This window comes from Leucopleurus acutus, assembly GCF_964270905.1.
Source record: "Leucopleurus acutus genome assembly, chromosome: 2".
Taxonomy (NCBI): Eukaryota; Metazoa; Chordata; class Mammalia; order Artiodactyla; family Delphinidae; genus Leucopleurus; species Leucopleurus acutus.
Window position 1 is genome coordinate 161,299,751 of NC_139143.1, and position 11,837 is coordinate 161,311,587.

At 55.5% G+C, this 11,837-nt stretch overlaps 1 protein-coding gene across 9 annotated transcripts; it reads right to left on the reverse strand.

Moving 5' to 3' along the window:
• Positions 1-11,626, reverse strand: MFSD2A (MFSD2 lysolipid transporter A, lysophospholipid). Of its 9 annotated transcripts, none has more exons than XR_014326010.1 (15): positions 11,401-11,626; positions 9,828-9,959; positions 8,530-8,654; positions 4,821-4,944; positions 4,632-4,710; positions 4,111-4,268; positions 3,566-3,656; positions 3,326-3,447; positions 3,016-3,099; positions 2,389-2,472; positions 2,183-2,295; positions 1,594-1,737; positions 1,323-1,398; positions 813-938; positions 4-540 (listed from the first exon to the last, which is right to left on the reverse strand). XR_014326010.1 is itself a non-coding variant. In XM_082833932.1 (14 exons), the coding sequence occupies exons 1-14, from the start codon at positions 11,491-11,493 to the stop codon at positions 477-479; spliced, it is 1,581 nt and encodes a 526-aa protein (XP_082690058.1). In that variant the 5' UTR covers positions 11,494-11,626; the 3' UTR covers positions 11-476. The 9 variants fall into 9 exon arrangements, 5 of the variants coding, with proteins under 5 accessions (XP_082690059.1, XP_082690058.1, XP_082690057.1 ...); XR_014326011.1 differs by having other exon boundaries at positions 5-540; positions 1,323-1,499; XR_014326009.1 differs by having other exon boundaries at positions 1-540; positions 813-1,398.
• Between the last annotated feature and the right edge of the window lie 211 nt (positions 11,627-11,837).

Here is an 11,837-nt window from a genome sequence, read left to right on the forward strand (position 1 = left end):
AGCGCTCCCTCACTCTCTGCACCTTGGCACAGAATGGCTCAGTGTCAGGACAAAGACAGAAAACAGGCAGCTCCGTTTCCCAACTTTTATGAAAATTAATAACATTAATAGCTCACAGACATATACAAACACACAGACTGCTATGTACATGGTCATTAAGTTATTAATTAGTCTCTGTATAAAACGTTTCTACATTAGTGTCCCGGGCTAGGCCCGATCAGTCCTTGTGGCATATTCACAGTAGCAGCCCCTGGGCTTGGCCCCTGTGGTGGGCAGAGGGAGGCTGGTGGCTGTATGAACAGCCCGCCTCACGATGGGCACAGGAGGCGTCCTGAGTCGCTCACTCTTGAGTCTTTGGCTCCCTTCCTGGCATCTGGAGACCAGCTGTTCAGTGAGCAGGCAAGCAGGCCCAGATTCCTCATCTGGCCTGGCGACCCAGGCCCTGTGCATGGTGGCTTCGGGCCACCCAGCAGGCCCTAGAGGATTCTGGCTAGTTCTGTAGAGTCTGTGTCAGAGCAGCCCGAGCTGCTGGCCTCTTCCCTGCAAAAGCCAGAGGAGACAGGCTGGAGGAAGCACCCTCACCCACCTGCTTGTTGCCCGCAGGATCTTGGCTCTGAGGTCTTAGCTCACTGCCAGGCTGGTCTAAATCACAGGACGTAGTTTGCTCACTCCCACTCTCAGCCCAGAAACTGCTGGTAGGTTTGTTCGCTGTTCTTGCAGCCCACAAGGCACCCCAAGCCCCAGTACCACGCCCTGGCCTGGGCGAGCTGAGCTGGCGCAACTCACTCCACCCTGCCCTCTGGTCTCCGCACCTGAGCTCCTGCACACCAGGAGAGCCGTGAAGAGTGTGGGCTCTGGAGTCAGAACACCAGGGCTCAAACCCCAGCTCTGCCCCTTATCACTTGTCCCTCTTCCTGGTTAAGCCTCAGTGTCTTCATCTGCAGAGTGGGAATCATAGGAATCTCTGACACCCAAGGTTGTTGGACGACCATAGGAGATCACGAGTACATTCTCTACAATGTAAACTCCTTGAGGGCAGGGATTTATCTGTTTCATTCACTAGAGCAATGCCTGGCACATAGGCGTCCCATTAAGTACTTGTTGAAGGAATAAATGTAAAACCACTCAGCCCAGGCAGGCAGCCTGTGTTCAAGAAATGTTAACTGCCGCGGTGATGAATCAGCTGGGGGAAAGGGCAGAGGAGGAGCTGTCCAGGGAAGATGTGTGGAAGGCAGATCTGGCTTTGGCCCCAGGAGGCACTAGCCGAGGGCTTAGACTGGATGATGTCCCCTCGTCCACCTCCCTGTCCCTTCCCCACTCACCTCAGGGCCTGCAGGGCCTTCTTGTTCTGCCGCCGCTTCTCCTCGTCAATGGGGTACAGCTTAAAGAGCAGCAGGCCTATGAGGATGAGGACTATGGGAGCCATGGTCACCAGCATCTTCAGTGTGAACTTGACACGTGCTGGCTGGGAGCAGCCACGGGTCTGGTACCCAGTAAAGCTGTGGGACCCAGTGGTTAGGGGAGTGGTGAGGATGGGGCACCTGGGACCTACCCCTGCCCAGCACTGCCCAGACCCCCCCCCACCCCACTCACTCCAGACTGAGGGTGGAGATGCCCAGGGAGACTCCGGAGGCAAACTTGGTGAAGAAGACATAGAAGGAGAAGAAGATGGGCTCGGTCCCATGGATATGGGGCTGCTTCAAGTGGAAGTCATCAATGACGTCAGGCAGCATGGACCTGTACACGGTGGTGGCAGCCGTGAGCACCCTTCCACCTAGCAACCCCAGACCTCCACTAGCCCATGTGGTCCGTGTCAATAAGAGTGGTCCTCTGAGAGTTTGCAGTCCCACAGCTCACACACAGTTCAATGAGGAGTGGGCAACTTCATGTGAATAAAAAAGACGGCCCCTTCCTCCAAGATGAAGTAGCCCCAGATCTAGTTGCTCAGCTAGGCAGGTATAGAGTGCAGGCTAGATCTAAGCCCCCATTTCCCACCCTGACTAGATGTCGTTGTGCAGTTCACAACCTGTACAACTGTACTGGGAAGACCTGCCCCACCCCCAACCTGGACCCACAGAATGGCCTGCAGGGAGACAAGCCCCACAGGATTCTCCCTAAGGAGCTTCAGAACTGGGGGGTGGGAGGCTGGGAAACATACCCCGGTGGGCCTATATATACTTACCAGGGTAGTAAGAAGGCAGCTGCTACACTGACGCCAGCTGCCACAGCTACCACATATGTGACAATCAGGTTACTCTCCATGAGGGCCACCAAGATGAGAAATGGCACTGCTGACTGGGGGAGCGGGCACAGGAATACGAGTCAGCTGGGAAGCTCCCATCAGTAGCCCCCAAGTCAGCCCAGGCCATGTCCTTCAGCCCCACTCACTGAGATCCCAATGTACACAGCCATCTTCTTGCCAAACCGTGTTAGGAACCACTGCCAGATGGGGATGGTGACTGTGGCCGAGAACTGTGGATGGGCAAAGGGGGAGGAGAGGGAAGTGGGTTAGAGCCATGGAATACCCTCTGCTCTTCCCAGGGCTCTAAAGGTGCTCCCAGCCCTGCTCAAGAGACAGATGACATCATCTGGACAGTTGAGGACAGGCGCCCGATGGCTCTTCAGGGGAGCTGAGAGCGAGTCCCCATCTCATCTCCTGCCTTCTCTGAGCACAGAGCTCCGGAAGTTCTGGCTTCCACACCTTTGCTTTTGCTGTGCTCTCTACTTGAACATCTAACCCCAAACCCTTTCTTCTTTTTCCCCCAGTGTAATTGAGATATAATTGACATATAACATTGTACTAGTTCAAGGTGTACAACATAAAGATTTGATATATGTACCCAAACTCTTTCTTTCATCGTCCTACCTAAGCAGCGGTAGGTCAGATCCAAAGGTTCTGAGAAGCCTCCCTCATCCCTCATGACCTTGGGCCAGTCTGGGAAACGTCCTCTGGCTATCCAAAGAACCATCTCGCAGCCTAAGCCACTTCGGCCACCCTCGGGGCCCCACACGCACCATGATGGCCAGGAGCAGATTCTGGAATTCGTTACGAAAACCCAAGGTGTAGGTGCAAAACAGAGCGAAGTTCCCCTCCACCAGCTGGGGGACAGGAGAGCGCGGTGGGAAGGAAAGGTAAGGAAACAGGTGATGTAGTTGGGGCTGAGCCTCCATGACATTCCCCATGCTCCAGGGACCCCTGCTCACTCCGCCTCCATTCCACCTGTCCCTCGGGCTTTGTCCCATCCTGAGTCCGAGGCCTACCCCGCCCCTCGTTCCACATACGCCCTCCCGCCCAGGCTGAGCAGCATATCAGGGCCCGACTCACCATGAAAGCCAAGGAGGTGAAGAGGAAGCCGGCAATAAGCTTGATGTACGGGCCATGGCTCATGACCAGCCGGAGGCCCCGAAAGAAGGGCATCGGCTTGGCCTGCTGAGTCTCGTAGGGTTCTGGGGGCCAGAGGGGACGGTGAGGCAGGAGCAGAGGCCCCTCCCCAAGCCTGAGGCCCAGGCAAAGGGACAAAACCACCCCACGCTGGGGCCTGCACCCCTCCCCAGGACCCCTCACCTCTCTGCTCCCGCACGCCCAGAGTCAGGATGACAGCGCAGATGACATAGATGGAGGCAATGACCCCTGCCGCCAGCAGGTATGCGTTTTGCTGTAAAGAGGGGAAAGGTGACATAGAGAAACAGTCAGTCTGATTTCATCCCAGCTCCCAGCAGCTCTACTCAATGACGTTGGATCAGTCCCTTCTGTGGGGGCCTCACTGTCTCTATCCGCGAAATGGGAAAATCAGCCTGCGCCTGCTGTTGCTTCCCAAGGCCAAGTTCAGGTGAACAAAAGGTTAAGAAGGCCAGGCTGTGGAGTCTGAGAGCCCACAGTTCAAACCTCCCCAAATCTAGTTTCTGCAACTCACTAGCTCGATTACCCTGGACAAATTATTTAGCCTCCCTGTGCTTCAGTTTCCTTATCTGCAAAGTGGGCACATTAACACTTTGTATAACAGATGCCCAACATTTACAAACACTAGCCATTATTAATATTTTGAGGATAATGGCAGAATCACCCCATCGTTCCTCATCTCCCCCAGCCCTGCCCTGCCAGGGCCTTACCGTTTCTCTGAGCGAGGTGGCGCTCTGCGTGCGATTGACACCTTCCAGGGCTACTGTAGAAGCATTGGCGTCCTGGACACAAGGTGTATGTGCTTGGCCCACAATCTGCCCCTGGATTGCTGTGCCCAGCACTGTACCTAATACCTCCACAGTCATCCCTGAGCAGGAAAAAGCAAGTCCTTTTGAGGGGCCGCACGGCTTGTGGGCCCCCAGGGAGGAAGGTCAGATGGATAGAAGCCCAGCTCTAGCCACAGGCGATAGTAGCAACTCCAGATAGGATGGGTACTGGGTACTGGGGTAGACGGCACCTTGGCCTAAACTCATGGCCTCGCTATGTGACCTCTCCCTGGTCCTTCCACCTCCCTGGTCTCACCAGAGCAATAAGTTATTTTTAAGATGGTTTCACACCCACTCCCAAGAGCAGGGAGCTGGGCCCACAAGGGATGAAACATGGTAGGAGGGTCAGGGAGTGGAGACCCTGGGTCCCTGGTGGGTGGGCTCAGTGGGCTGGGGAGACTTACGATACGCAGTGGCAGAATCCCGCTCACTCTGTTCCGTGCTGATGAACATGGTGAGAGCTGAGTAGGGAACGTGGAAACACTGGCATGGAAGAGAGGCCCTCGGCCAGTCAGACGATGGACAGACAGATGTGGCTTCGGGCACCAACCCCGGAGGCCCCAGGGACTTCCCGCACCCCTGTCCATACTCACCGTGACCAGCGTCTCAAAGAGGCAGTAGAAAAGCAAGTACCACAGGGTCTGGCCCTGTTGGAAGTCAGGCACGAACCAGATGAGGAAGTAGGCGATGATGGCCAGGGGCGTGGAGAAGATGATCCTGAGGAAGGGGAGGGTTTGAGTGGAGGCCGGATGCCAAAACCCCAGGATCAGGGCCCAGGCTGGACTGCTCTGCAGCCTCACACGGTGCCCGGCAGGAAGGAAATTCCTCCCCCTGGATGTACCCGCCCCAGGGTCTCTGGGAAGGGACTGATGGCCCAGCCCAGAAGGGCACACTGAGGCAGGGCCCCCAGCCTACAATCCTGAGCATGGGGTATGAGGTCAGACCCTCCTGAGTCTTGCCTGCATCTCCCCAGGTGTGAAGGCTCCAAAGACAGGGGCTTTCTATGGGCTGAGGGGCTGAGAATGCAGGCCAGGACCTCAGATGGTGGGGCAGGGAGGCAGTGGGGGAGGAGAAATCCCAGAGGGATCTCACCCATGTGTGCATACACAGGAGTGGGGGAGGCCAACCCCAGGTGAAGGTGTTGCTTCTGGAGCAGCCAGAGGGGAGGACTGGGCCCAGTGCCTCCCCACATGTGAGTCCCACACCATCCTAGTTAGATCTCAGGATGGTCCAACTTCCCGGCGTCAGTATAGAAAGGCAGCAGAGAACCATGGTGAAAAGGCCTTTGGAGCCACACTTCCGGGATCCAGTTCTGGCTCTACCAGTAACTATAAATAACTTGGTCTTGGGCAAGTTATTTAACTTTTGAGGTTCATTTTACCAAATTATTGTTTACAAACGATAATAGTAATAGCACCTACCTTACCTTCAACACTTACTCAAGAAATATTCAAGTGCCAACTCTGTGCTGAGCACTATTCTAATGACTTGGGACGCATCAGTAAACAAGACACACAAGTCATTGCCCTTGTGGAATTTACATTCTAGTTGGCAAACAAAAAATAAACATGAGATATATACTATCCAGCCTTAAAAAGGAATGAAATTCTGACACTTGCTACAACATAAAACTTGAAGACCTTATGCTAAGTGAAATCAGCCTGACACAGAAAGACAAATCTGGCATGATCCCACTTAGATGAGTCAAATTCACAGACAGAAAGTAGTTGGTTGCCAGGGGCTGGAGGGGAGCAAGGAATGGGGTGTTAGTGTTTAACGGGTACAGAGTTTCAGTTTGGAACAAGTTCTGGAGAGATGGTCGCACAACAATGTGACTATACTTAATGCCACTGACTTGTACACTTGAAAATGGCTAAAATGGTAAATTAAAAAATTTTTAAATAGTGTATTCTACCACACACCAAAAAAGCTACATAACATAGTAGACGGTGATTAAGTGCTGTAGAAAAAAGAAGGAAAGCAGGCTAAAGGGGATTGGGAGTATGTGGGTACGATTCACAACCAGGTGGCCAAGGTAGCCCTCACTGAGAAGGTGGCCTCTGTGCCAGGCCTCGAATGAGAGGAGGGAGTTGGTCTGGCAGAGCTCGCGGGGCAACAGTGCTCAGGTGGGAAACGTGCCCCAGCAGGCCTGGGGAGGAGGAAGGAGGCCAGGGGGCCAGAGAGAGTGGCGTGAGCATGGGAGATGGAATTAGGAAATGAGGTTGGACAGGAAATGGGGTGCCAGGTCACGTAGGGCCCAATAGGCCATTGTAAGGACTTTGGCTCTATTTCACAGGGTTGAAGTCGTTTTGAGACTTAAGTTGATATTAAAATGTAGAACAGTTCTTGGGACACAACAAGTGTTTGCTGTGATTATCACACCAGGAAAGCTCAGCGGGAGACTTCAGGGAGCTGCCGAGAGCACTGGGCTAGGAATCAGACCTCAGATCCATCCCTGCTGCATCTCCCATGGGACCCTGCTGACACTCTGCCTCTCAATGGGTGGCCGGGAACTCCAGGAAAGTGTTCCGTCAGAGTCTTCCTCGTCTGAAACGGAGGATTTAAATGCTGGCTGAGGGCAGGGACTGGTCTGAGGCCTGGGAGAGGGGGCCCCAGGGCTCAGGAGCCCTGGAAGGCCCAGCCTCTTTCTACACCGAAAGCAGAAGGGGTGCCAGGTCCCAGGTCCTAACGGGGGTGGATGAAGAGGAGGGTCATGTATGTTACACGGCAGCCCTCAGCATGCGCTCAGACAGGGGTGGGGGTACCACTCAGAGGTGTCGCCAGGAGTTCTCACCCTGACAGCTGAGGCCACGTGCTGAATCACAAACCAGCCTGAAGGGCCCTCAGCTACTTCACCAAGCTGGTTGCCGCACGTGCCTGCGTGGGCGAGACGTCCTCAGATCTCACCTCCCAAAGGGAGGGCTTCCTCTGCTCTCCCGCCCTTACTCTACCCCACCCCTCCCAGATCCTCAGAGAACCAGGGCTCCTCTGGTAGCCTTCCCCAAACACTCCATCCAAGCAGCCGGGGCTGTGGAACCAAATGTGCTGGGAGTAACCCGGGCTGCTGCTGCTTCGGGCTGGCCCGGGCTGCTGCTATTACTGCTGCTGCTGCTTCAGGCTGGCCCGGGCAGCTGCCTGCCATTGGCTGTGTCTTATGAGGAGATGTGGCAGCTCAGCCCCGCCCCTGAGTGGCTGCCAGGGGGGCGGGTACAAGGCCCAGTCTCAGGGGCTGGCTCACCGGGAACCCCAGCAGCCTGTGCAGGTAAGGCAGACTCTCCTGCCCACTGGCCCTGAAGCTTGGATCAAAGGCCCCAAGCTGGGCCTTTGCCAGGGGCTGGCGGGATTTCAGTGGGAGGGGGACCTCGTGGGAAAGGAAGCTGTGCTGGGGGGCAGGGACTGTGGGAAGAGCTTTGAAGGCCTTGAAGGCCGGAGACCAGGTATGGGCGCCCCTGGGGCAGGAAGGCGCCCACTCGAGCCTGGATGGGCTAGAGATGAAAGGGGCATGTCCCCCCCCCGCCCCCCAACCACCAAGCAGGATGTCCTGGAGGGAACCAGAGCTCTGGCCTGTCAGCCTGTCCCTCGCGCCTGCCTTTGCCATCTGGTCTGTAGCACCACCACCCCCCAGCCTTGCCTCAAAGCCTGAGGCCGAGGCGTGTAGGCTCTGTGTCAAAGGAAAAGGTAGTTCTCACGGTCCAAGGAGCCAGAGGTTATGCTGTCCCTTCTGGGTTTTACCTTCCACGCTTACCCCTCCACCAGGAGCCACTCTGCAGGGGTGCCAAATTATACTTAATAAGTGCCAGAAATGGTTCTAAGCACGTTACGTATTAAAAAATTTAATTCTCACCACAACCCTGTGAGACAGGCATAATCATTATCCCCACTTTGCAGATGAAGAAACTTGAGGCTGAGATGTTAAATGTCTTGCCCAAGGTCGTACAGCTCTAAGTGGCTAAGTCGGTATTCAAAATGAGGCAGGCTGACTCCAGAGTGTAACCTTTCAACGATTATGGGAAGTGATGGAGCGGGAGAAGTTAGAATTCCAGCTTCATGGAAGGGAAAAGGACCTTGGGAGGAATGGGGCCTGGGCCAGGGGAAGCTGCTCAGTCTAGCAATTCGCCCGGCCTGGGTATGAACTGGCAGGAGTTCCAATGCCCATGCCTGGGGCAGCTGAGACCTTGCTGGGGTTTCTGCATCATTCCTTCTCCTCACCCCCCAGCCTGTGACAAACCATGTGGAAGGACCACGGGGTAGCAGACATGTCAGAAGCCCCGCCTTCTACCACCAGGAGCATTTTCTACTCACCAGGGCATGAGGCGGCCTAGGCGGGTCCAGGGGGATTTGCTAATGCAGAAGCCCACCAGGGGGTCTGTGATGGCATCCCAAGCTCGGCCCACAAACAGGATGATGGAAGCAGAGAAAGGATCCACCTGGGATGGGGAACAGGCAAAAGATGACTTCCTCATCCTTCAACGGATGGGCAACATCCACCCTCACCGATGGGCAAAGGCAGGGCTCCCTCCCTACTTCAGCCTGGCCATTAGGACCCTGTACTGCTCCCACCCAGGCCTTAAGCATCATCACTTGCCTTGTTAATAATGACAACAACAGTTTCCCAACAGAAGTAGCACTGTGTGTCTCCTTGGAAACTTTCCCAGATATTTCCCCCTAGGTCCTCCCCTCCGCTGCCCTTGAAAAACACTCCCATCAATTAGAATGAATCCAGAATTCAGTTCCTTGCCTCCCTCTCACAAGCCCCAACCACCTGATATCAGAAATAGCATTTGCTGGGTCACCGCAGTGGCCCTCAATTTCCCCATCTGTATAATGGGGTTATGATCCCTATCTTACAGGGTCAAGCTCTACCTTGGATGTGGAAAAAGAAATCAATAGAAAAAATGTTGAAAAAGTAGACTGTTACTATCACTACCCATTCAAGCTATCCCCCTCCCCCCAAACCTTCTAGGCCTAAATAGACAGTTTCTCTGGACTCTTCCTCATCCATCAATAGGCTCTACTATTACTATCGCTCCAGGAAGCTGGAGAGGCCTCTCCCACACTGCAGTTTCCCCAGTCTGACTTTTCTAACTTTTTACATTTTGACAGCAGGTTCCCCATATTTGCACCCCATTTAGGGCCTGGCCCATGGGAGTTGCTCAAAAACTAGCTGCTTAAATTAGGTCATTTGTCTTTTCTGGGGCTTAGGCTTCCCCATCTATTAAGTGAATACAAGATGCCTTGCTTGCAAAGTCACCAACCCCTGAGCCAAGCCAGCTACTGCTGTCCAGCTGGGGGTATTGTGTGCCAGTCTCTTCTAAGAACATCACAGCGGGCTCCATTCTATCACACCCTCCAGGCTCTGTTGCTCTTGCCAGGCAAGGAGGAGTGAGCTGACCTTGCCAGCTAAGATGCCTGGGGCAGAGACTCCCCTTCTGGATACTCTCCAAAGCCTTCTTATTTCTCACCCGCTGTGACTCTGAGAGGCAGGAGAGTAGGGATTCCCAGTCCCATTTCACAGATGGGGAAACTGACCCTACCCTGGAGTCCGTAGTCTCTCCCACCTTGGGGTGATGGAGGAGCCCTAGCGGGCTCAGCTCACTCACCTGAGCTACATCCAACAGGTAGATCTGCAGGAAGAACCCCAGGGCACAACCCGTCACCTGGTAGGGTGTCCCCCCAACTGCATAGCAAAGTTTGTTGCAAATGGACAACTGGTTTTTCTTCTTCGACTCCTTCTGGGAAGAAGAGGAAAGAATGAAAAGAGATCCACGATCCTGGCCTTCATCCTGGAAGTTTCCAGAGACAGGAAACTCTGGAACTTTGCCAGGAGGAACAAGTCTGCCTTGCCCTATTCCCACCCAGGGAGAGCTCACTTCCCACAAGAAATGAAAGGTATTCTCTGTTCTTAAAAATCTGGAAAAGGGGAATCCATACTGAGGAAGTAGCCCCTAAGCCACCCCACCCCAAACCCAGATCCTTATCAGCTCGTCTTCACTTAATGACTCCCCCAAAGGCCTCAGTTCTGTTTGTTTCCAAGTTGGAGAGGGAGCACGCGCCAGCAATGGACCTGTCCCCACCTGGCACCAGCTGCCACAACCTGAAAATCCTCTTGCCGCCAAGAGCTGCCTAAGCCCAGCCCTGGCTTCTGCCCTGGTTCAGAGGCCAGTGAACCTGCCTACTGGGTGAGGGCTCTAGAGATCCCTAAGGGCCCAACCCAGCTGGCTCTAGGCCCAGCTGTTCCTTCCATCTGTCCCAGAGCCTCCCTGGCCCCTGGAGGCAGCCAGACCTTCAGGCAAACCCAGGAGCTGTCCTACCCTCCTTCTCTCCCTGTCCCCCTCCCCCAGTTCCCAGAGGATCTTGGAGAGGAGAGGAAAGTCCTCTAGGTGCAGGGCTGGACCCTCTCTGGGTGGGGCACTAGGGAGGTTAAGGTTGCCCAGGGAAAGTAGATTACTCATACACGGGAGCAGCATAATTGCTTTCCCAGGCTTCTTCCAAGGATCGGTTAATAAAATTAAAACGAAAAGGCAGTCACCTCCTAGATATCTAGATATCTTTTGCCTGGGATCCCTCCCTGGGGCCGTCTGATGTCATTGGGTCCTTCATTATGTCCAGAGAGCTGGGAATGGGGCCGAAGGTCAAGACGCGCAAAGCGCCGCGCGCGGGCCGACACCTACACTGACACAAACGCCTGCGGAATGCGGCTCCTTTAAGAGCAGAGCCCTTGCTCTTATGAATGAACTTGAGCGGCCCTCACTGCGGAGTTGAGAAGCAGGCGTAGCATGTGGGGGTGGAGAGCAGGGGGATGAGAGATTTGGGACCAAGTTGGGTTTCCCAGATTTCTGGGGTCTCTCTGGCGTCTAGGGCAGCAAAATTAAGCGTCTGGTCACAGAGGAACGGAAACCGACTAGGCAGAGCGGAGCCGGGCACAACGTGGAGCCGCCGGTGGGGCCGCTCCCCAGAGACACCCAGAGTGGGGGGTGGGCAAAAGGGGGCCAGCGCCTACAAACCTTCTCCATCACTGCCTGCCTCCAGGGCACCCCAGGGCCCTCTCCTGCCTCTGGGTCCTCCTGTTCCCGGCTTAGCCCAAGGTGTCCCAGAACCAGGTTTATCCCGTGACGCCCCAACCTCAGCCTGCCGCCCACCCTTGACCCTCCACCCGGGGTGCCCGGCCCTCACCTTCACCTGGACCGGGCGTTCACCGGCTTGGAGGATGCCCGTGGGCAGCAGCCCCGCGGCGGAGCCGCTCTCGGCGCCCTCTCCTTTGGCCATGAGCCGCGGGCCACGCCGCCCCGGACCGGGAAGCCGGGATGTTCCTCTGCTCCGCGTGTTCCTCTGCTCCGCGGGCCTCCGCTCCGCCCGGGCTCGCGTTGTAGTTGTAGCCGCCGCCGCCGCTACGAACGCCGCTGACTCGCTCACTGCACTCCCCACGCGCCTCTTAAAAGGTTGGGCCCTGCCCTCTCTAACTGGCCAATCCTGGAGCTCTGCTACACCGCCGCCAGCCAATCCTGGAGCCCGTCGGGCCTCCCGCCGGCCCAAACCCCTCTGCGGCTTGTGCCACCAAGCCACGTTCTCCAGCCTGGAACCTGCGTCCGGCTGCGCGCCTCCGCGCAACC

Excerpts from the sequence above, each read along its gene's own strand:
- MFSD2A (XM_082833929.1), bottom strand. The coding sequence starts at position 11,493 with ATGGCCAAAGGAGAGGGCGCCGAGAGCGGCTCCGCCGCGGGGCTGCTG. Across the intron at positions 4,269-4,631 it reads GGATTCTGCCACTGCGTATC|GGATGACTGTGGAGGTATTA; the intron begins GTAAGTCTCCCC and ends TTTCCTGCTCAG. Across the intron at positions 3,100-3,325 it reads TCACCTCCTTGGCTTTCATG|CTGGTGGAGGGGAACTTCGC; the intron begins GTGAGTCGGGCC and ends CCTGTCCCCCAG.